The 25,658-nt window shown below is 41.2% G+C and overlaps 1 protein-coding gene across 13 annotated transcripts in view; it reads left to right on the top strand.

Moving 5' to 3' along the window:
• AMPdeam (AMP deaminase) overlaps window positions 1–25,658 on the top strand; it is a 150,722-nt gene that overhangs the window by 113,789 nt on the left and 11,275 nt on the right. For all 13 annotated transcript variants that reach the window (XM_045744113.2, XM_045744108.2, XM_069329007.1 and 10 more), the window contains 8 exons: window positions 3,174–3,388; window positions 6,124–6,235; window positions 7,010–7,173; window positions 11,807–11,929; window positions 16,628–16,759; window positions 16,999–17,191; window positions 19,224–19,472; window positions 22,009–22,106. In XM_045744113.2, coding sequence (XP_045600069.1) covers window positions 3,174–3,388; window positions 6,124–6,235; window positions 7,010–7,173; window positions 11,807–11,929; window positions 16,628–16,759; window positions 16,999–17,191; window positions 19,224–19,472; window positions 22,009–22,106 — 1,286 coding nt within the window. The remainder of the gene's footprint in view (window positions 1–3,173; window positions 3,389–6,123; window positions 6,236–7,009; window positions 7,174–11,806; window positions 11,930–16,627; window positions 16,760–16,998; window positions 17,192–19,223; window positions 19,473–22,008; window positions 22,107–25,658) is intronic.

Here is a 25,658-nt window from a genome sequence, read left to right as displayed (position 1 = left end):
TTTTACCAATGTCCCCTATGTCCTAACTCATTTAAATTTAAGTAACTTCTTTTGTCATCTTTGTCTTTTCCCCCTCAAGATCTTGTATGGAGTGCTCATATCCCCCTCTGTTTTCTGTGGAGAACCCCCTCAGCTTCCCGGAGCTATACCGGGTTGATGTTTGTATATTAGTCAATCGATGGAGTTCTTAACCTACCGGGGACCACGAGCCAGAATCTTGCCCTCTCAGAGAGGCACAAGGAGCAATGGCCTATAGATACCCCTCCATGTAGTTGGAAGAAGTCTATGTCAGCCATCTACCAGGTCAGACACCCAGAAAGGTAGGAATCCCAAAACAAACTACAGCTGTTTTAAAATTGCAAACCGAAAGCCAAACGAGCAGGCAGAACTCCCCCATCAGAAAACAAGCAAACAAGCATAATGTCACCACAGCCACCTCGCCGTTGTTTGCACAGCTCCCCCCTTCCCCCCTCCCTCCCCAGACCTGTGCCGGTTACCCAACCCCAGTTCAGAGACTGGATATCAAAAAAGCAAAAATTCGCCGACCAGAGGGAGAGATGCCGAGGAGCCTTTGGGTCTCACCCAGAAAATGGCGTTTCATTACATCCAACGCTGGTTTTCTGTGGAAAGCCCCATTGGCTTCCCGGAGCTACCTAACCAAAAATAAAGGAAAAGAGGGGCTTACCCAGGAGGCAGACACCACTCGCTCCTCAACTCGAAGTTGAGACAACGGGCTGCAACCTGCGACCCAAGGTTACATAAGCCTGAGAAGATCTAGGAAAATTAACACGGTACCATGCGGCCAGAAACCTGTTCAACCTCCAAAAAACCCATGCCTGAATGTCAGCCTAGGATATATTACAAAAACAGCAGCCAAAGCCGTGAATTTATGAACGTTGTGGGCACGGGGATAGACCACAGGCTGGCGGACCGAATAATCCTGCGGACAACCTGGAAGACCCGCAGCCTGGAACAGGGAAGAAGGGAAACCCGGGTTAACCCAAAGCGCGCATCCCCTGCCACAGAGGCCATGGTGCGCAAGTAACGGCGAAGAGCCGCAACCGGACACAAAACATGATGCATCCCCAGCCGAACCAACCAAGCATCAACAACCCAAAAACCCTTCTGGAAAACAGCAGTCTCATTCTTCGCCAGAAAAGGGGGAAAACGGCTGCAACCGAACAAAACAATCACCAGGACTGAAAGAGTAGAAACCCCCGCACCGGAGGAGAGCATAAAGCTCCCCAACCTGACCCACAGAGGCCAATGCCAACAAGAAAAGAGCCTTAGAAAAACAGTCCTGAACTGTAGGGACCACAACAAACCAAGGAGAAGAGAGAAGAGAGAGCACCCGGTCCAATGACCATGAGCAGGCCGTAGGTGAAACAACACCCGAGTTTTGGTTTCCTTTGGGAGCACAGTTTGGTGGGTGAGTTTGCAGCTGTGGGGCATATCCTGAGAAGGATTTGTTCCCTCTCAATTCTGGTACTAATCTAGTTGCAAACCTCTGAATTTTTTGTTTCTTTTTGTGTTTCAAGATGTGGGTTTCATGCTGGGGATACATACTCAAGTAATGGCTTCATATATGCAGTGTGTATGGACCTGAAAGCTGCCTCCTTAGATTTTTAAATATTGTATTATGATGTTATTCGTGTCACTAATATGTGCACCATATTATATTCTTTGAACAATAAAACATTGTTGTTATTACACTCTAAATAAATTTTATATATAACTATATGTTTTCATGCACCATTACGAGCCACTAAGTAGTTCTGCTGTGTGTAATCTCTTAATTTAAGCACATCATAGAGCCATATTCTAGTCAGTTGCTGACGCCGCCTGACACAGTCAAATATCTTCTGATATGCTATACACATTACTTACTCTACCCAGTGCTTCTATTATTTAGGATGAAAACCCCACACTTACATGTTTGTGAATTTTATGTAAAGATTTACACCAAGTCTTTTGCATTTTCCAGAGTGCTTTGTCAGGGTCTGAGTACTGTATATGGTTAGGGCGAGACTTATATCTCGACAACTAATACGGCTGCTATCCAGGATCCAGTTCTCTTAACCTTCTTGATCTGACCATGTCACTTCTATTCTCGGCTGCCAATGCACCCGCTGGAATGTCTTATATGGAATTATGATCAGCTGTCTTTTTTGTCATTGTGATTTTCTGAGAACTGGAGTTGCTATTAATAAAGGTATTCGTCTCGATGCTATCCATCATAACTCCCTCCATACCCAAAGGAGAGCAGCTATTGGGTCTACTTACATTCATCCATTTATCAGATCTAATTTAATTTTGTTATTTTCGAGGGTAGCTTTACAAGAAAATGATTCTCGGTGAATCATACTTTCAAGAGCAGTAAACATAGACCCAAAAGTCAACAGCAGGATTGCCAAGGCCTGCGTTGCATTTGGAAGATTCCAAGAGAATGTCGGGAAGCAAAACAGCCTCAACTTTACCACCAAACTAAAGGCCTACTGTGCAGTGTTACTCACTACCCTTCTTCATGCCAGTGTGACCTGGACTGTCTACAGCAGACACACCAAACAGCAATCACTTTCCTTTGAGCTACCTCTGCAGACTCCTCTGTATCTGGTGGTAGGACAAAATTCTGGACACAGAGGTCCTGGAAAGGGCCTGTATTCCCAGCATCTACACCTTCCAAAGAAAAAATCAGGCTGGATGGGCAGGCCGTGTTGTCAGAATGCCTGACAGACAATTGCCAAAACAGCTGGTGTATGGAGAATTATGTCAGAGCACGGGTTCAGTTGGGGGGCAGAAGAAAGGATTCAAGGACTGCCTCAAGGTGACCCTCAAAGACCTGGACTTTGTGCTTTTTCTTCAAAGTGCTGCTTAAGATATGGGCACCATACAACCACTGTATATTCCAGCAGTGGCTGTCACACAGCCACTAACGTTCGACCTGTTATATTGAAGTCATGGTCATCTTTGACTCAAAGGACAAACATCATAATATTCTTATGTCATTTTAAGAGTACTGTATGTGAAATTATTAAAAGTATGTTTTATAGTCACAGTGGCTCTTACTACATAAACAGTAGAATATACAGTATTATATATATTTTGTGTGCTATATTACTAAAATGTATAATAGAGATCTTAATGTAATTTAACTTTTACTTTCATGCGACCAGGTTGACACTCACATTCATGCTGCCTCATGCATGAACCAAAAGCATTTGCTTCGATTCATAAAGAAAGCCGTCAAGAATCATCCAGACGAGATTGTTTGTTGCAATAAGGGAGTGAAGATGAGTTTGGCACAGGTGTTTGCCTCAATGAATCTCACAGCCTATGATCTATCTGTTGACATGCTAGATGTTCATGCTGACAGGAACACATTCCACAGGTATGTCATTTTATATTGTGATGTTTATCTTGTAAGTGAAGCTGGGGAGTTGAGTGTGTGGGATTTGGCATCCATATGTTTTGTAAATTCTTGTCTATATATCTATATACTTACACACATACCTCTACTCCTCATTCATCTACTCCTTAATCTACTTGATTAAGCAGATTTTTTAAATATTTTAATGGTACAGCAGTTTAATTTAATAGTAATATAATAATTAAAAAGTTAGGTATAGGTAGTCAGAGATGAAGTCCCAGAGACACAGAGGACAGATAAAAGTAATATCAGTAATGGGGGAGGAAGACCTAAGAATACAGTACCAATATTGTTAATACTAGATGTATGCAAATTTTATTCATTACTGGGGACTTTAGGAAATAAGGAATTGGTTGAAGACATTTGTCATTATGTTTTCAGTTGAGTTATAAATTTTGGGTTATTTCTTGGTGGTTTTAGATCCTGTATTTGGTTATCCGAGTTCTGTATTCTGGATGTGGGTTGGGAAAGCCGTTGTCTTTCTGGCCTAGCAATTCCTGGGTCCTGCGTTTCAGTCCTATTGAGGAGATGGTTGTTTCATATCTGTTTAAACTAGTTTCTAGTTTTACAAATAAACGAATGGAATAGAAAACAATGGATTGTCTTTTATTTTTATTTATTTATTTATTTTTATATAAAAAAGTTTTACATTCTTGTACAGCCACTAGCACGCATAGCGTTTTGGGCAAATCCTTAATCCTAATTTTTCCCAGAATATGACCTGCCGAATCGTTTAACAACCAGGCACCCATTCACTGCTGGGTGAACAGAGGCTACAGTTAAGGATTGGCACCTGGTCAATCCTCCCCAGCCAGGATACGAACCCAGCTCAAAGCGCTCACGAAATGCTAGGCGAGTGTGTTACTACTTTCTGCTCTTTCTGCTGCTAATTTGGCCATGGGGACTGCTCTTTCTGCTGCTAATTTGGCCACAGGAACTGCTAATTTCGGGAATTAAAAATAGCTCCTGAAGTTGAATCAAATCTAGATGTTACTTAATACAATAAGTTAGGCAAGAAATTCAACGGGGAAAAGAGCTTTCCTCAGGAAAAATGGAGAAGAATACACAGGATATAGGAAAGTGCAAGAAGGATATGCAGCTGACCCATGCACAAAAGGCCAAATAAAAAGGAATATTAGAAGCAGTTAAGGAAGTGACCGAGCAACAACAGGAATCTGTAACACCTCGACCTAAGTCTTTCAGCAAACAGCCGACACGGGGTGCATTACGATTAAACCAAAATAATGAAATACAACATAGCATGAACCTGGAAACTACTGCCAATATTATACATGAGGTGTATGTAAGTATAGGCTATCAGGAAGAAGTAAAAGAACATGTAAATATAAACACCTAAGACAGTGCAGAAATATCCTAAATACAGGCACGTCTCTCTGAAAACGGCAAATTTTTCCACCCAGATTTGCGTATATTGGGACTACATTAGCTGTCTTCCAGCTTTCCGATAGGTCTACTGTTTCCAGTGACCTGTTATACACCATAAAGAGTGGCACACTTAGTGCTTCTGCACTCTCTTCTTCTGCACCATGGCGAGATTCTGTCAGGCTCAACAGCCTTGTCACATTCAGCTCCAACAGATTCCAGACACTGCATTGGCTGCAGTGTTTTTCAACATGCCCTGGGCTGATATTCGGGCTTAGGGGTTTTTGGTGTTCGAACAGAGTCCTGGCAGTATTTTGGTTAATGATCCTGGTGCCAGTCAGTCTTATGTTGCCTTGGGCTGTCTCTCCTGGCCTGGATTATCTTCTTTGTTCTAGTGCATGTTGTCTCTTCTCCTCCCTGGTAAATCCAATTTTTGTTCTCTGTGCTTAGCCTCAGGAAGCCTAAGGGGCTTCCCAAGAATCCAAGTGTAGAATATAATGAAATACCTCTTTTTGGATGAGCTGTAGTGGCTTCCTGATTCCCTCCCTTCTTTCCAGGTTAGTCAGTTCATTGGTGTACTGATCATCAGCTCCAGATATAGCAAGGAAGGGGGGCTATGTGCAAAAGCTGAACTGCCTGGTGGTGGCACTCTTTACTATGAGCTTCATGCTAATTTTTAATGTTTCTCTTGTTCTGTGTGAATTGTTTGCTGAGTCGTTTTGGCCTTTTTGAGGCTTTTGTCTTTGTTAACCCTTCAGTTGTCTGTAAAGCTTTACCGACTTTATGGATTCTTTTCCCGGTGTGGTGGCAAATTGTCACTTACTCTCTGTGCCTCTGTGAGGGGTGCAGGTTTTGGCCCAGTAGGCAAATAAAACTCCTGCACCTGTTGTGACCCATTTACCTGTAGCAACCTTGGCAAGATAGCTTCAGATAGCCACTGGGACTCATCCAGAAAGAATCATTTAATTTCATTCACTGCTGGTGTTTTTTATGTTGACATAGTAAGTAATAGATATAATGTCTCAATAAACATAAGAGATCAGTGTAGACAATGTAGACAACCAGGGGGGACATGAAAATAATGTTGACCAGACCACACACTAGAAGGTGAAGAGACGACGACGTTTCGGTCCGTCCTAGACCATTCTCAAGTCGATTGGTCTCAAATCGACTTGAGAATGGCCCAGGACGGACCGAAACGTCGTCGTCCCTTCACTTTCTAGTGTGTGGTCTGGTCAACATTCTTCAGCCACGTTATTGTGACTCATATGAAAAATTGCCTGCATATGAAAATAATATAAAATAACTTTCAGGTTTGACAAGTTTAATGCTAAATACAACCCTGTTGGAGAGTCTCGGCTACGTGAGGTCTTCCTAAAAACAGACAATTACATTGATGGAAGATATTTTGGCCACATAATAAAGGTGAGTTCATATAAAACTTCACTTAATAAGAGGTCTTACAACTCCAGTGCAACCTTATAAAGATCTGAACCGTTTATGTACAAAAGCAAACCTCTCTTAACAAATGAGATGCATTCCCTGAAAAGTATTTGTTAACCAAATATTCAGTAAATGAAAACCTTTTACTCGTTGACTGTTATGATAATAGCATAGCAGTAAATGAGATTCTCCCATGTCAACTCCCAACACCCTCATGGCAACACTTACAAGCACACAGAAATCACAATAGTGTGATGCATCAAATGAACACATCCACAAACTGTGTCGTGGCACAGTCGATTAAGGAGTGTTTGGGATCCTCTCGGACGTAGGTTTGAATCCTCATCACGGCCCTTGTGGATTTGTTCACTTATAAGCACATGCATAACTACCTACAACCATGCACATAACAACGTTCAAGCTGAAATCCACAACCATTCCCAGCACCCTCACTAGCATCCACTCCCCAACACCTGTATTAGATAGATGAAATAATGAAAGATGACCAACCAGAAACACTGCTACAGATTTGAGCAGACAAAAACTTGTATGGTCAGTCAGTTAACAATAATAACGGCAGGCACAAAAACTTTAGTGTGGCAAAAGATCACTGATTGTATGGATGTAAACCTAATGCATTCCACAGCTGAAAATGCGTTCACCAAACAAAACAAAATGTTGTAATTATTTTTTCGTTATTCTTTAAATGCTGTTCTTTTATTTTTAGGAAGTAATTTTTTTTATTTTTTTTTTTAGGAAGTAATGTTTGACCTAGAGGAAGGCAAATACCAAAATGCAGAATTACGACTTTCAGTATATGGAAAGTCAGCGGATGAATGGGACAAACTTGCCCACTGGGCAGTGATACACAATGTGCACTCAGAAAATGTGCGCTGGCTAATACAAGTGCCACGACTTTAGTGAGTATCAAGCCAGAAATTTTAGTCATTGTAATGTACTGTACTCTGTAGTTTGATTTATTTTTATCTTAGATATACAGTATTGTATGTACCAAATTCAATTTTCTTACTAAAATGCATTTGGGCATATTTTCTGGTGGAAGCCCTTGTAGTTCCTTGAAGCTACTATCATTGATAGTGTGTCAAATTCCTAGGAGGCATCAGTCTCAGAATTTTTTTAGGCCTACTGGGGACCATGAGCCAGAACCTGGCTCCCTCAAAAAAGTGCAAGGAGTTGTGGTAATATGATAAAATTATTATGAAATTTATTCATGTCTGCTACTGAGAAGCTCCAAGAAAATCATGGAACCAAAACAGACCACAGCTGGTTATAAGCTAGACTGCAGCCTCAAAAACTGCCCAAAAGAACTCTCCCAAACAATACTTAACTATAAGACAATAGATTGGGTAAATCTAACATCACAAGCGGAAGAACAAATTCTTGAGCTGGTACAGGATTCCTTTCCCGTACAGCGTGTGACAGAGCCCACCCGAGATAACGATATTCTAGCTCTTGCGCTAACATTGGAAGAGGGCATGATCAAATTCAGGTACAGTATAGGAAAAGCTCATCCCGTCATGTGATCACAATATTTTAAGATGGATTACAATTACAGAAACCCACGTAAAGATCCAGGATGATGGCTTTCTAGATTACCCTCAAGGAGACTATCAAGGAATGAGAGAGGAATTGCAAAACAACACCTGGAGGGAGCTGATAGGTGACCATGGGATGAAAGCATCAAGGGAAATTTAAAAAAGGTCAATACTGAACTCATTCAAAAATATGTGCCATAAAAGGAGACAGAAAAAAATGGAACTAGATGAATGACACAAGTAGTAAAAAGAGCTTTAATAACTAAGCAGAACCTCTGGAGAAGGTATAAATCCACAATGAACATCATAGATTATGAGATATATAAAAAGGCATTAAATTCAGCCACCTAGGAAATCAGATCAGCCAAAAGAAACTACTAAAGAAAACTTGCCCCAACCATAAAGAAAGATTAAAAGTCGTTCATGCCTATGTAAGAAATAAAACCAAAACAAAGGACTAGGTAGGACCCTTAAAAAGATGAGACTAGCCAAGTTATAATGGATGATAAAAGGCCAGCAAACACTTTTAATTAATATTTGACACCAGTCTTCACACAGAATGATTAGACAACATTCTATTACCTACTCAAAAGTTGGAAGGAGATGAAGGGAATGAATTAAGGAATATACCTATAATGTTTGACATAATCAGGAAAATTATTGAGAAACTAAAAGACTCAAAAGCCTCATGTGTGGATGGAATTCAATCCAAAGTCGTAAAGGAACTGACAGATGCACTATGACTGCACTGAAATTCCTTTTCAGAGAATCTCGGGACCAAGGGATAGTTCCCCATAAATTGGAAATATGCAAATGTCACCTCTATTTTCAAAAAAGGTAGAAAAAGATTGGCAGAAAACTTCTGTCTGATCAGCTTAACATTACACATCTGCAAGCTCATGGAGAGCATTGTAAGGGAGAGAATCATTCTCCATCCCATAGTGAACAATCTTATGGGATCAACACAACCTGGGTTTGTTAAAAATAGACCCTGCCTTACAAACCCGCTCACATTTTTTGGAAATGGTAACTAGCTATTCAAACAAAGGGCTCCTGGTAGATGTAGTTTACATGGACTTTGCTGAAGCTTTTGATAAGGTACAACATGGAAAGACTAGCAAGGAAATTACAGGCACATGGAATGAATGGTAGAATACTAGAATGGATAAAACAATGGTTAAAATAAAGAAAACAAAGGGTCATGCTAAACGGGAAGGAATCTGACTGGAGAAATGTGGAGAGTGGGGGTACTGCAAGGGTCCATTTTGGTGCCAACCCTTTTTGTTATATACATCACTGACATAGATAAGAATGTTACAAAGCACACAATCAAATTTGCAGATGACACTTAGGATTTATAGTAAATTGAGAAGTGAAAATGATATCGATGCTTTAGAAAGAAAATTCCACAAATGGTCAGAAGACTGGCAAATGCTTTTTAATATCAAAACATTACCTTGAAGCAGATTGATGAAGAAAATAACCTTGGGGTCTGAATCCATCATTCACTGAAAGTTGCACAATTGAAAGGGGGAGTGGCAGTAAAAAAAAAAAAGCATTGAATGTAATGAAACACCATTTTCTAGCTCTTCGGTCCTTGGCTCTTTGGGGCTGGTCGCTTCGAGTGACTCATCTCCTGGATTCTCGGGGTTTGGCTCTCCGTGCGGTTCATATCTGAGGAGTGTTCAACGTTCTGGTGGACGGCCTGTCTCAGTTCATTCCCTTGTCTACAAAATGGATGGTCGACGCCAACTCCTTCAGTTGGCTCTGCTGGACGTACTGGCTCCCAAAGGTGGACCTCTTCACATAGGCGTGGTTTCGGTGTCTCCCGATACATGTGGCGCCCTTCCCTGACTGCGGAGCCTTTGCGGTGGACACCTTTTGGCAGGACTGGTTGAGGTTGAGTTACCTGTACAGTACCTAGGAGGAGGTACAGGTACAGGTTACCTGTACCTTTATCTTTTGGTTGTCAACACCTTTTTACCCCGGTCCAGCTGTTGCTTCGGGTTCTTGCTCTTTTGGAGTCTTACCGTGGGAGAGTCGTCCTGGTGGCCCCTTGGTGTCCAGCCCAGCCTTGGTTTCAGGTGTTGCTTGCTCGGTGTTCGGACCTGGAGCGTTTTCTGCGGCTCTACCTCTTTCAGCAGATCGAACCGGTCCGGAACATGGCTGGTTCGGTCTATTCCTCCGCTCTACACGTCTGGTCTTTTTGACACAGGTGTATCACCACTTGTATGGTGATACACCGAAGCCACCTGATACACCTATTAGGTGGCTTCGTTGATGGTGTCCCACCTATGAGCTTCGTCTTGGTGACATTATGAAGTTTCCACTTTGCCATTTTCTCTGTCTTTGTAGGTTATCTTCTATTTCCGATTGGATTGTTTTGTCCGTTCTTTCATGGCTTTTTCAGGACCGTCATTTGATGCCCAATCAAATGGGCATCCGCAGCTTGTGTCCGACTTGGATGTCACTTCGGCCCTGTTTCACAAGTGTTCTCATGCTTTATTTCACCTCTAGCCTGCTCATGCGCCGTCTGAGCCGTCCTGGTCCTTGGACCGGGTTCTCTCTTTTTCTCTCTTCTCCTCATTTTGTGATGGCTCCTTCAGTTCCAGATTGTTCTTCCATGACTTTTTCTGTTGGCATTGGCCTCTGGGGGTTGGGTTGGTGAGCTTCATGCTGTCCTCCAGCGCAGGGATTTCTTCTCTTTCGTTCCTGGTGGTCGGTTTATTTGGTTGCAGCCGTCTCCCCCCTTTTCTGGCGAAGAATGAGACAGTGGCCCTCTGGAGGGGCCCTTTTGTCACTGATGCTTGGTTGGTCAGGCCGGGGGTGCATCATGTGTTATGTCTGGTTGCGGCTCTTTGCCATTATCTGCGTGCATCGGAGTTCTGTGGCCGGGGATGCGCTTTGGGGTAATTCGGTTTCCCTCGTTCCCTGTTCCAGGGCTCGGGTCTCCCAGGTCGTCCTCAGGGTTATTAAGTCTAGCCAGCCTGGGGTCTTCCCTCGTGCCCATGATGTTCGTAAGTTTGCTGCTTTGGCTGCAGTGTTCAGCAACAGGTCTTGGCTAACATTCGGGCACTGAGGTTTTGGAGGTTGAACAGGGTCCCAGTCCCCCGTTATCTGGTCAATATTCCTGGTCACAGACGTTCGTGTATGGCTTTGGGTCAGAGGTTGCAGCCAGTTGTCTCGACGTTGAGTTGATGTGTGCTTGGCGGCCTCCTTCCGGGTAAGTCTCTCTTTTACTTGTCTTTGGTTCGGTAGCTCTAGAGAGCCAGAGGGGCTCCCCACAGAAAACCAGCATTGAATGTAATGAAATGCCATTTCCTAGGTGAGCCATGGAAGCTCCCTGTCACCAACCCTCCCTCCGGTAGGCAGTTTTGTTTTTTGATGCTTAACCACTGAACTGAGGTGTAAGTTTCCGATGCCGGGGAGGTCCGGGCTCCCTCCTCCCACTCTCAGGAAGGGAAGGGCTGCGCGGACAAACTGCGTGGCAATGGTGTATGATGTTTGCTTGTTTCTTTAGGTTTTGGGGAGTTCTGCCCCTTTGTTCGGTCTTCAGTTGCAATTTCTTACCAAGAGATGTCTGTTTTATTATGCCTACCTTTCTGGGTGCCTAACCCCGGTCGGTGGTAGACATGAAATGCTCTCAAACACATATGGGTTTCCATAGGCCCTTGCTCCCTGTGCCTCTCTGAAGGGGCCAGGTTCTGGCTCGTGGTCCCAGATAGGCTGAACTCCATTGACTGATGCCCAATACTAATAAAGCATATATCAGCTGAATAGCTCCAGGGAGCTTCTGGGGCTCACCCAGAAAATGGCGTTTCATTACATTCAATGGTGGTTTTTTGGATATTTTATATATTTGATGGATCTTGGAAGCAATTGCTAATGGATAAAATTCTGCACAAAGCTCTTGAGCAATCTTATATTTAATTTTGATCATGTGGTATTCAGTTATACAGTATCTATATATATATTTATTTATATATATTTTTTTCAGTGACATCTACAAGAGCAACAATATAATTGATAATTTTAGTGTCATACTCGATAACCTGTTCCGTCCATTATTTGAGGTCTCTGTGAACCCCAGTAGCCATCCTGAGCTTCATGCCTTCTTACAGTACGTATCTCTGAACATACATTATTCTTATATGTGCAGTTGTATGTCTGGCTCTATATTCATTAACTTTTTAGATCATCTACATCCGGATATGTCTGTGGTATTGCCATATGTAGTATTGTATTTAGCCTTGCAGTTCACTGGCCCACCCACACAAATTATATAATCATCATTGTTATTATCATTGTCCTGCCACATTCTTCGTGTGGGGAGACATCAGGCCAGAGAATAAAAAAATAAGAAACAGTATTTTGCAAAAAAAGATGCTATTGAAAAACTAAATAAAAATTAACTTGTTAATTCATCATATCTTATTCACTGCTAATGGCACCGCTATAATACTCCTGCAAATCATCTATGATAAATTGCCACTCTATACCAGCTACCCAATTCAGAGTTTTGAGAAAAATGTAAAGATATATGGGGTAATACTTAAAGTTTTTCTATTTTTAGTAATTTCCTTTTAAATCATTGTACAGGGTAATATGTATCAATAATACTTTTAAAATTTATATGGCATAATTTTTGTAAGTATCATCTGGATGAGCCTCTTGATGGCTTCCTGGCACTACTGAGTCATATCAGCCATAAGAATCCTGTTTAATCTACTGGGGGGTCAGAGCCAGAAACTGGACCCTGCATAGAGGCGCAGAGCTGGGGATTTTTACAATTACCCACAATGATAAAGTATCCAGAAAATAAACAAAGCAATACAGACAACTGTAAGGTTCATGGAAAACAAAGCACTGAAACAGCCAAACGACTCCACAAATAATTCATTCTAATGAACAAATCCACAAAGGCCGTGACGAGGATTCGAACCTGCATCCGGGAGCATCCCAGACACTGCCTTAATCGACTGAGCTACGACAGGGTTAAAAAGAGTTGAAACCGAAGTTCTACTGAACTTACTGGATCCCATAGCCTTGTCACGGCCTTTGTGAATTTGTTCATTTGATGCATCACGTTAGTATGATCACTGTGTGTAATTCATTCTAAACTAATTGGTTTACTTTAAACTAGCTTGAACCCCCTAGTACAAATTGCCATCATCAAGTGGCACCCCAGGAGCTCCGAACTTCCTCCATGGCTATTAGCCAGTCCTGTGGCTAATATCTAAGTGATTAAACCTTCCCAAGTTGCTGGCCATGGGCAAATCCCACTTCTTTCCTCAGATAAGTGACAGCCTTCCTTTGAACTTCATCCTGTGAGCCATTTGCTTGTGTGTTTCTAACTTTTAGTAATTTATTCACGTGTGTGTGGCACGCGGATTTTATTCACGTGTGTGTGACACGTGAGGATTTGACAATCCTCACTTTTTGCGTGGACTTGGTCTGCATATTCACTATGAGCTGCATGTGTTTAGGGTAGCCCTTCCCTAAGCACTCGTTTAGCATTGCCCCTCCACTGACAGTGACTTCTCTGGGGTGTTCAGTTTGCCCTTAAGAGACCTGGGTGCTGTGGTGGAGAACCTCACCCAGGGGTAATGCAAGAGTTCAGGGCTGAATTACCCAATAGGTCAAGTAGAATATGGCCTAGGGCCCACCAGGTGTCTGCATGTATGTGTTTAGCCTTTGAATATCCACACTGACTAGAGGGTGGGGCCTTTTTAACTGTTTTGGTGTATGGCCCAATAACGTTAAATCCAGCACTGCACAAGTTGTTGACTCTTCCAGAAAATGTCTATAGTGTTTGCGAATTATGCTTGGTTAGTCACCTTCAGTCCCTGGTATCTCCCCCTCAACATCTGCGTTGTGGCTTGCAGTGGATTGACCCATTGGGCCTGCTCTTGCTACATGCAAGTTTGAAGGTGCTCGTCGGCTTTGCAACATGCCGACGATCATTCTTTCTGTTTCTGCCATGCTACCTGCTGGGTTGGTGACACCTCCGACCCTGAGTCCTGTGGTATTTGTGCTCATTGGGTCTCTGTTTTATCTGCTTTTATCTCAAGACAGGAGACTTATTAGGCAGCAGCTGCCTTGAAGGCTCGCATTTCTCACATTCGTGGCTCATGGCTTGATGTTCAAATGGATACCCCAAAGTTGGCCCCTTTGGTCTTCAGAGATCCAAGTAAGGGATGCTGGAAGGGTTGGTAAACTCCACCTGCTCCGAATTTGCTCCTCCTCCTTCCTCTGCTGGTGTGGTTTGTCCAATGTGTGATCTTTTCCTCCCATGTTTAGGTTCCAACACATCTGCAAGTTTTAGAGTCCAGTCAGGAGTTTAGTTTTAGATGTAGCTTGGCCCATCTCTGGGTGCTGCCCCATCCATTTTGCCACTGAGATCAGTTGAGATGTCTTTCCCTGTCAGGGATTTGGGGCCTTCTACTTTGCAAGAGTAGAAGGATGCTTTGTTCTGATCCTTGAACAAAGAGTAGATCAGATGCTTTGTTCTGATCCTTGTCTTTGGGATGATGCCTTGATATCTCAGGTATCAGGATTGGAACACTGCTTGGCTCAAGAGTCATCATGCTGATGTCTGAGACTTTGAAAATTAACAGGTGTCAACTAAATTTACAAAGAGAAAATCTTGACACTTGCAACTTGAAGAACATGAGGTCATAGATACATGCCAAAGGAAACAAAGGTGCCAAGAAATATTAGAAAGTTTTCTTTAGCAAACAGAGTTTTAGATAGTTGAATCAAGTTGAGTGAGAAGGTGGTGGCTGCCAAAACGATCAGTAGTTTCAAAGTATCATATGACAGTGTACTGGGAAGATGGGACACCATGAGGGTAGCTCTCATCCTTTAACAGCACTAAAATAATTACATACATTCTAATATAATTTGAATAAACCAACTGACATTTAAAAATAAAAAGCTAAAGTAAATATAAATTAAAGTTAGACATTACGTAGCAGACATACCAGTATTGTACATACAGTACATACATACATACTTACTGCATATACCTATAGACAGAGAGAGAGAGAGAGAGAGAGAGAGAAAGAGAGAAAGAAAAGGAGAGAGAGAGAAAGAGAGAAAGAAAAGGAGAGAGAGAGAGAAAGAGAGAAAGAAAAGGAGAGAGAGAAAGAAACTGAGACAGATGACCTGACTGACCAACATAACGAAGGTATGGTAGAGGTGAGGGGAAAACTTCATGAGATATGTCATATGGCGTGTGTCTAAGGATAACAACAACAGAGCCTGCCCAGCCTGACACTCCAACCCATCCTCCTGTTTAGATAGTACCTATTGCGACGATCATCAATAGTCAGAATTCTTAAGTTTTTAGGTTTTAGCTTTAGTCATGTACTGACTTGTAAGGAATTCTTTTAACATAAATGAAGCTAAAACACAAACATAAATATTCCTTGGCCTAGTATGTTTAGCACACATATGTACTATGTTAGGCCTCTGATATTGTGTATCAGGTCTACAGAGGTTAGGATACGTTTGTTTAGTTTGTCAAAAGCAACAGAAGTAAAAACTGTTTTCCAGTTTGTCCAACTGAATACAGTGGGGCCTCAATTTATGATGGTAATCTGTTCCCAGAGACGTATCGTAAGTCGAAACGATTTTTCCCATAAGAAATAAAGGGAAATGAATTAATCCGTTCCTGACTCCCCAAAACATGATCTTCAAAGTAAATTTGATACCTAATTCACCCAGATCTTCACTACAAAAGTATGTACAAGTTATTACTTACATTTACTAATGAATCCTGTTGGCATATAGAAGATGGTGAGGAGGGGGAGGAGAAGAGGTGTTACTGTTTGGAAGGGGAGTCCCCTTCCATTATAACATCTGGCAGTGATGATTTCTCTGGGGTACACTTTCTCCTGCATTTTGCCTGCATACCACTAGGACCTGGTTGTGGTTCACTGCTAGTTTGTCTCACTAAAAATTTGTCTAGCGACACTTGTTATTCCCTTCGTTTTAACATTTGTCTGTAATGATGCATCAGTGTCATTGAAAAAGTTGAGGCAACAGCCTACTGCAGCTTGATTTGGGTGAGTCGTTTCAGCAAAAGTTTACAGTTCTTCCCATGCTGCACACATTTTCTGAATTTTTGAACAAGGGATATTCCGTATTGCCTCTATGGTCATCCTTACATGTGTTTTCATATGTTGAACTTTACCACTGACTTTATTGGGACCCATGGTGTGATATATAATAATCAGTCTTATGTTCAAAAAGCAAAAAATCACCATAAAAATAGAATTTCTTATAAGCATGATCGTCACTAAGCGGGCAGCTCCGGTAAACTGAGGCAAGTCGGCCCGCGCAACCGGGAACCATTCGCTCGGTCGACCTGAACATGTATCAACAAATATTGTTAGTTGACGACGCTATCATAAGTCAAGTCGCATTTTACCGATCAAATTTATATCGTAACTCGAAATTATCATAAGTCGGGGCAATCGTAAGTCGAGGTGCCACTGTAGTTCAGGTTTCTACTTTCTAATTTCGTTGTACGTCAGTATGTATACCATGGTTCTCATCGTTACTGTAAGTACTACCAAAACAGGAGGATGGGCTGGACACTCGGTATGCTGATGCTTTGATTGTTCATTTATATTGTATTAATAGAACTTTGGGATTAAATAGGATTAGTAATTATTTTTGAATTTACAGTTTTTTAATTTTTATGTGAAGGATCTTGATACTGTATGTTATAATTTAAATGGGCTTCCACTGTATATGCTCTGACTATTTAGTTAACTGGCATATAATTGTATTCCTTTATATTCTTGCCCAGGTATGTGATTGGGTTTGATAGTGTGGACGATGAGAGCAAGCCAGAAATGTCAGTAATGGACAAGGACACTCCGCCTCCACAGTTGTGGTCAAATATGGAAAATCCACCTTATGCTTACTACCTGTATTATATGTAAGAGTCTGGTTTCTACCAATTATTTTATTGGATTGGGAAGTAATTTTCACATAAATTTTGAGTTATACTGTAAATAAAAATTGATTACATGAATAAATACAAATGGAATTATAGTTCACATACTCATTTCTATATCACACATCCATTGTTAAACATAATGTACTCTAAATGACATATCAACTTTACTCCCTTCCCTATAAAAAAATAAAATAAATAAATAATAATTTTCATTTTAGGTATGCCAATATTTGCACATTAAACCAATTGAGGTTAGAGCGTGGAATGAACACGTTTGTGTTGCGACCCCACTGTGGTGAGGCTGGTTCAATCCAGCACTTGGTAACTGGCTTTCTGCTGGCTGAAAATATCTCCCATGGTCTACTTCTACGTAAAGTTCCAGTCTTGCAATTCCTCTACTACTTGGCTCAAGTGAGTTATGAAAAAGAGTAGAGCAGGTCCTTGCTATTTGGGGGAGGAATATATTTCAGAGTTGCCCACAATTGGTAAACCTGAAAATGCTTATATTACAGGCTTACAGGATAGAAAGATGAGTTTGCTGATGCAAGTAGTCATATTTTGAAAATAATAAGATAATTACAGTATGTGATTATATACTGTAATTAGAAACAAGTAATGGGTGTCTGGTGTGGTGTATGGTGTATGTGTGTGGTAATTAGCTCAGTGTAGTTACAGGATGAGAGCTATGCTCATGGTGTCCAGTCTTCCTAACATTATCATATAACGTTTTGAAACTACTGATGGTTTTGGCCTCCACCACCTCACTTGTTCCAACCGTCTATCACTCTGTTTGTGAAAGGGAATTTTCTTATATTTCATTGGCAGGTTTGTTTAGTTAGCCTAAATCTATGACCTCTTATTCTTGAAGTTCCAAGTCTCAGAAATTCTTCTTTACCAATTTTATTGATTCACATTACTATTTTGTAAGCAGTGATCATGTTACCTCTTTTTCTTAAATCTTCTAGTTTTGGCATATTTAATGCCTCTGACCTCTCCTCATAGCTCTTGTCTTTCAGTTCCAGAAGCCATTTCATTGCATGTCTTTGCACCTTTTCCAGTTTGTTAATGTGCTTCTTAAGATATGGGCACAATACAACCACTGCATATTCCATCTTTGGTCTCACAAAGGTCATGAACAATTTCTTTAGTATTTCTCCATCCATGTATTTATAAGCAATTCTGAAATTGGAAAGAGTAACATTGGCTCCTCACACAATGTTCTTTATAGGGTCTTCAGGTGATAGTTTCCTATTTAGAACCATCCTTTGATCACTTTATCTTAATTTTTAAAGCTTTTTCACATAATTTATAGGTTGTGTGTGTGGTCTATTTTCTCCTATTTCACATTCCATAACATGGCATTTATTCACATTATATTCCATCCAAGTGGTGCTCCGTACACTTATTTTATTCAGGTCTTCTTGAAGGGCATGACAATTGTCTAAGTTTCTTATCTTCCTTAGTATCTTAGCATCATCAGTAAACATGTTCATATAATTCGGTATTTCTTCTGGTTGTTGTTTATGTAGACAATGAACATTACCGGTGCAGGAACTGAACTCTGTGGTACTCCACTCAAGACATTTCTCATGTCCGACACATTGCCTCTGATTACTGCCCTCATTTTTCTGTCAGAAAATTTGTCATCCATGTTAAGCTTCCCTGTCACTTCTCCAGTATGTTCCAGTTTCCAGAATAATCTCTTTAAGTGAAACTCTGTCAAAAGCCTCTTTTAGGTCTAGATATAGGCCGTCAACCCAACCATCTCTTTCCTGTGAAATCTCTGTCTCTCTACTATAGAAACTGGGTAAATTCGTTACACAGAATCTTCCAGATCAACGACCATACTGTCTGTGTGTTATTATATAATTTTTCCCAGGTGTTCTACCCATTTAGTTTGTGTAGGAAAATGGTGTGGTGTAAGAGAGTACTGTCTAAGCTTGCTTATCTGGACTATATGGGAAGGACACCTCACCAGATAAGCTGAATTCTCACAGGGGAAGTCCTAAATTAACCATATTTTCAATTTTTTGTATCACAACCAACATACAGTAATTTGAGTTTCCACACACACTATAAATTAAAAATATATATTTAAAAGAGAAAGTTTAGCTTATCTTGTTGTAGTTTGTGTTATTGTTTGATACAACACATCTTGAAATGTGTCGTTGAAAATTGATGTAACTTATCCTCCAGTTATCCAGATTTCTATCCAGATATTGCAAAATGTTTGCCAGAAAATTATCTGGATGCAATTTTGGCCGGATAACCCAAATATCCATTTAAGTGGAATCCGAATAAGCTAGGTCATACAATATGTGGTATGGTAAATAGTTCTCAATTATCTCCCTGCCTTATTTTAATACTGTACATTTTTTTATTATACATGTATAATGCTAGAAATTTGATTTTCCAAATTAATGTTTATATTGCATCTTTACAGATTGGTATAGCCATGTCACCACTCTCCAACAACTCTCTCTTCCTGAATTACCATCGCAACCCTTTACCAGAGTACTTGGCACGAGGGCTCCTGATATCTTTATCCACTGATGACCCTCTCCAGTTCCACTTTACTAAGGAACCCCTCATGGAAGAATATTCTATTGCAACTCAAGTGTGGAAGCTGTCCCAAACAGACATGTGTGAATTGGCTAGAAACTCTGTTATCATGAGTGGGTTTGATCATGAGGTAAAAATTATGCAAATTTTGCTTTAATTTTTTTATGTAATATAAAAAAGTAAAAAAGCATGAGATGCATGTGTTGCTGTTTGATGGATTTTCTGAAGACTTTTTTTTTTTATTGTGTTGTTTATTTTGTTATAAATACTTCAAGCCTGGCCCCAGACTGGGCTCTGGGAGTAGAAGAACTCCCGAAACCCTCTCCAGGTATGCTCCAAGTATACTTTGAGATTCTGGTATGCCTGGAGATGTTCCACAAAATGGGATATGTAATATTTTCTCATTTAGATATTTATTCCCAGTAGTGATATTAGGATATATTATTATTAATCAATATATTTCATGGGCTGGGCAGGCATTGTGTAGTTTCTCTTGGCATAATGAGAAGAAGGCATAGGAGAATGCCTCTTCAATGCTGAAGAGGCATTGCTTATAAATATAGCATCAAGTGAAATGAAAAGCCCCTTTCTGAGTGGCATTTTGGTAACCACACTATGCTACATGCCATTGGTTTTCATAAACACTGACATTCCATTAGGCTCTGACTTGCATTATTCCTGATAATGACCAGAACCTATTCAGCTTGTCTTACCACCTTACATCAAAGTACAGGGGGCTGAGTGGAAAGCATTCCTCAATCCACTGCAAATGAACTGTTCAATATGCTCACACACAGTTCCTTCAAATCACCCAAAATTATCTTCAAACAGTACTTGACATTTAATAATGATATGATTGTTGATGGCAGTACTACTGGGCATATGGGTCACTGAAAAGGCAAACCCTCACTGCTCAAACTAGCCACCAAGAAATAACTTGAGTAAGAAATAAAAGGAGGGAATGGGGAGCTACCCAGGTCCTGCTCAAGAAAGGGCACTTTATTTCACATAACATATTTGTAAGTTAGACCCTATTCATAGATGTATTAGTGTGTGTAATTGCCTGTGTTGTTACAGGATGAGAGCTTTGCTTGGCATGTTCTGTCTTCCCAATAATGTTTGTCATATAATGCTTTGAAATTACAGTACCTGTAGTTTTGGCATCCACCACCTTTTCACTAATGTGTTCAAATTTTCTTCAACTCTTCAAAAAATAACTTTCATAGCTTTTGTTCTTAAGTCATGTAGTAGCATGTTTCTGTGGGGAGCCCCTATGGCTTCCCGGAGCTTACCATGAACAATTATGGCTTATTAGACCATGGCATCAGTCGATGGAGTTCTTGTACTCCATCTAGTCATTAGTACTAATGACTCGTACTAATAATGAGTAATAATGAAACAACATTTTCTGGGTGAGCCCTGGAGGCTCCTCGGCACCCTCCCTCCCTCCGGTCGGGAGTTTTTTGCATTCTTTTTGATGCTTGGCCTCAGAACTGAATGCTATAACGGCCGGCACAGGGGGAGTCTGAGGCTGCGTGGACGATCGGCCCGACAGCATTAGTGACGTGTGCATGTTTGGGAGTTCTGTCTCCCTGTTCGGTTTTAGGTATCAATTTTTACCATGTGGGGTTTGTTTTGTTATGCCTACCTTTCTGGGTATCAAACTCTGGTCAATGGTAGATATGGAATGCTTCCAAACACATAAGGGTTTCCATAGGCCATTGCTCCTCGTGCCTTTATGAGGGGGGTCAGATTCTGGCTCGTGGTTCCTGGTAGGCAAGAACTCCATCAACTGATGCCATGGTCTAATACATACATATCAGCCTGGTAAGCTCCGGGGAGCCTCCGGGGCTCACCCAGAAAATTGTTTCATTACATTCAATGCTGGTTTGTACTTTGTTTGTACTTTTTGAGTTATGGTCACCACACCCCCTGTTGTATTTTAGTTTTGGTCTTTTATATTGCATGCTCAGTTTCTTTAATATTTCTCCATCCAGATATTTAAATACAGTTCTGAAATTTGGTACCATAGCATAAGCTCCTTTCACAGTGCCATTCATGTGGTCCTCCTGTGACAGCTTACTATTCTGGACCCTCATCTTTGTCAAAAATTTTAAATATTTTTTTGCAAAATTTGTAGATTAAGTATAGCCTGTTCTCTGTTTTCTGCATTCCATCTTTCCAGCACTCTGCCATATGATGTTTTGAAATTAATGATGGTTTTGGCATCCACCAAAATGTTTCCAAGTATTCTAACAATTTGGTTTTAATTATTTTTCTAGTGTATTGACTGCCACACTTTCAACTATATAGGTCTGTAATTTAATGGGTTTTCTCCGATACCATTTTTGTAGATTGGAACTATATTTGCCTTTTTTCATATATCTGCTAAGATTCCTGTACATAAAGATGTCTGAAAAGTCAATTAAAGTGGAATACTCAGGTGTGCATTCTATTTTACTGTAGCTCAAAGTGAAATTCCATCTGGGCCAACTGCTTTGTTTCTTCCTATTTCCTTCAGTAATTTTTTCTACTGAAAAATGTTTGGTGATGTTTGATATCAGTATGTAAATTATCATCTTGATATAACATTCTCGATTAACACATATTTATGATCACATACAATCTATTAAATATGTCTTAACATTATTTATATTTTGTTCTAGATCAAACAGTTTTGGATTGGACCAAATTTTACGCGTGAAGGTGTAGCTGGTAATGACATTAAGCGGACTAATGTTCCCAACATACGTGTGGCTTACAGGTATGTAATTATGTATTTTATTGCCTCTGATATGTTCATTATCTTGAATGCCTCATAATTTTGGCTTGAAATTTCTTAAGGATTCTTAAGATAGTAAGATTGTTCTCACTTTCATTATTGAGTAGTGTAGTCCAATGACAACTGCAGTGTACATTTACATTGAACAGTGAACTAATTTACAATGAACCCATTTTGTTGCAACCAAAGTTCTGTTGCTTAAAATGTTTGGTATTTATTTCCATTTTAGACCTCACATTGTTAGCATCTGTTTTATCAATACAAATAATAGAACACACTGCTGTGCACATGTTGATGTAGAAATTACTTCAAAGAAGTATATTTTTCTCAGTTTTATTGCTTTTTCTTTTAAGATCTTTTGATATTGACTGCCAGTTCAGCAAACACACAGTCTTGTTCCTCTGAAAGTCTTCCAGTATCTTGTCATTGCAACTTATCATACTACCAAAACTGTCTTCTGTCATAGCATCCTCTGTATTGTCTTTATTTGACTATTTGCTAAGCTCGGGAGTTCTCTGAAAATTTTTCTTTCTTGTGCCCCCCCCCCCATTCACCTGCCATCCATTCGGGCCATCCATTCCATTTGGTCTATCCATTGGGTTCGGAGTACAGAGAACATATACGGCATACATAGTCACGATAAAGCACCTAAATTATTGGGATCATCTCAAAGCTCTTCAAATGTACTCACTAGAAAGATAATGAGAGAGATATCGAATAATATACACATGGAGGGCCAGGTCCCAAATCTACACAGTAAAATAACAACATACTGGAGTGAACGATATGGAAGAAAATGCAGAATAGAACCAGTGAAGAGCAGGGGTGCCATAGGCACAATCAGAGAACACTATAAACGTCAGAGGTCCACGGTTATTCAACATCCTCCCAGCGAGCATAAGAAATATTGCCGGAACAACCGTGGACATCTTCAAGAGAAAACTAGATAGTTTTCTCCAAGGAGTGCCACACCAACTGGGCTGTGGTGGGTTTGTGGGCCTGCAGGCCGCTCCAAGCAATAGCCATAGCCTTGTGGACCAAACTCTCATAAGTCAAGCCTGGCCTCGGGCCAGGTTAGGAGAGTAAAACTCCCAGAACCCCATAAAGCAGATTCCCTGACCATCCATCCAGTTCCCCCACCATACATCCAGTTTCCTCACCATCCATCCATCCAGTTCCACCACCACCGCCTGGGAGCCAGCGGCTGAGCGGACAGAACACTGGACGTGTGATCCTGTGGTCCCGGGCGCCGGCAAGAAACAATGGGCAGTTTCTTTCACCCTGATGCCCCTGTTAGCTGTAAATAGGTACCTGCGAGTTAGTCAGCTGTCATGGGCTGCTTCCTGGGGGTGGAGGCCTGGTCGAGGACCGGGCCGCGGGGACACTAAAAAAGCCCCGAAATCATCTCGAGATAACCTCAAGATAACCATCCATCCAGTTCCCCCCCCCCACCATCCATCCAGTTCCCCCACCATCCATCTAGTTCCCCACGACCATCCATCCAGTTCCCCCCCCCCCCAACCATCTATCCAGTTCCCCCCCACCATCCATCCAGTCCCCTCACCATCCATCCATCCAGTCCCCTCACCATCCATCCATCCAGTCCCCTCACCATCCATCCATCCAGTCCCCTCACCATCCATCCATCCAGTCCCCTCACCATCCATCCATCCAGTCCCCTCACCATCCATCCATCCAGTCCCCTCACCATCCATCCATTCCCCTCACCATCCATCCATCCAGTCCCCTTACCATCCATCCATTCAGTCTTCCCACCATCCATCCTGTTGTCCTCCCAAATACCATATTCAAGCACAATTGTCACTAAGTGGAGACACTGGTAAAGTGAAGCGCACATCGCCCATGCCACCAGGAGCCACACGCTCGGTCGACCCATACGTATATCAACAAACTCGCCAGGCGAGGCAAAGCTTGTATACCGAGTCAAATTTTATGAAGAAATTGAGCTCATTAACCAAAAAAATTGTAAAGAGGGGCACTCGTCAACCGAGGTTCCACTGTACAGTATACAGTTGAAGCTGTTCGTCACTACTTGTGCATCACCCGGACTGCTTCAGATGATGCATTGTTTGTTGATCTTGTTTCCATGGTCCCCTGTTCCAAGGCTTGCTAATATTGGGTCATTTACAGTATCATTACATCTAGTCAGTCTGCCATCTATCTTCAGGCCTTGATCAAATGTTTATAGCTCTGACTGCTGTTTTTCTAGCATGTTGTGGGATGATTTGAGCCTAGGATTTTTTTAGGTCTAACAAGGTCCTGGTGGCTCATTACCTGGTCAGTGCCCCTGATTCCTGTTGGGCTTGTTTTGCTCTGGGTTCCTGTCCTGGACTCTTCTCTTTGGGTGTTTGATCTTTGCTTTCCTCTGCTGTGGTAAGTCTTGGTTTTCTTCTACTACATGGTTAGTTAGCTAAGGTAGCCACCATTTGGTCCCTCCTGAAACCAGCATTGAATGCAATGATACTCCTCTTTCTGGTTGAGAGGTTGGTCTCAACCTTGGTGGCTTCCTGATCCCTGCCAGGTGTATCTTGTTTGTTTTCCTGGGCTCCAGACCGAGATCTGTTTACATGGGAAAACTGGCTGTTCTCGGTGATTCTGTCACCTTGTGGTGGCCACTTTTAGCCACCTTTAACTTAACTGGTTTGACCTAATTGCTGGATGGATCATCTGTAGAGTCATTTGCTGCTTCGTGTCTTTATATTCTGTGAACCTTGCCATTGTCTGTGTTGCTTCACTTTATGGATATTTCTTAAGTGAGAGTTATATTCCTGCATCTCTTGAGGGAGCCAGGTTATGGCTCTGGTCTCTGTTAGATATTTAGAATTCTTAAGGCTTTCTTTGGTGCTCTGGGTTTTGCAGAAGTCTTTAGGCATTTCCTCCTTATTGGTTTTGTAGATTACTTTGTCTTCTGTATTGGACACTAAGGGAGCAGCCAAAAGGATTAACTCAGAAAACAGACTTTGTGTTAATATAAAGAGTATTCTGAATACTCTTTAGACTGGGAGAATACTCTCTCCTGGTCCCTCTCTGGCTTTCTCTGCTCGCCTGTACATAAAACTTTCTCTGCATCAGGAACTGGGTGATCGAATCATACTGCAGTACTGTATTGTGGTGTCAGTACTGGTGGTGGTTTGTAGTAACTTGGGTGCTATTTAGTAGTTATCATTGCATTGCCAGACAGTCATGTTTTATTTTGGACAAATGTTTAGAGGAGTTTGATGTCTTATAAGGTTAAAGTTCTAAGTACTGGATTGATTGTGCTGTATTTTAATTCTCCCGAGCACAAGTACAACCCTGCAACATCAATGCCGTGTGTTGCCCTGACTGTATATAACCTGTTCTGTGGACCCAGTTAGATCATACCTTAGGAAGCAAGCAAGGATTTTGTTACGAAAACAGCTTTTCATATCAAATCAAAGGTTATTTGTTTAGGCTCTGAATATCCAGAATTAAATTTTTCCACCAGTTTATGTTGACTTTTGGATCTATTACTGGTTGTGGATAAATGGGATG

This window comes from Procambarus clarkii, chromosome 22, assembly GCF_040958095.1.
Source record: "Procambarus clarkii isolate CNS0578487 chromosome 22, FALCON_Pclarkii_2.0, whole genome shotgun sequence".
NCBI classification, from domain to species: domain Eukaryota; kingdom Metazoa; phylum Arthropoda; class Malacostraca; order Decapoda; family Cambaridae; genus Procambarus; species Procambarus clarkii.
This window is presented reverse-complemented; position numbering and strand designations above follow the sequence as displayed.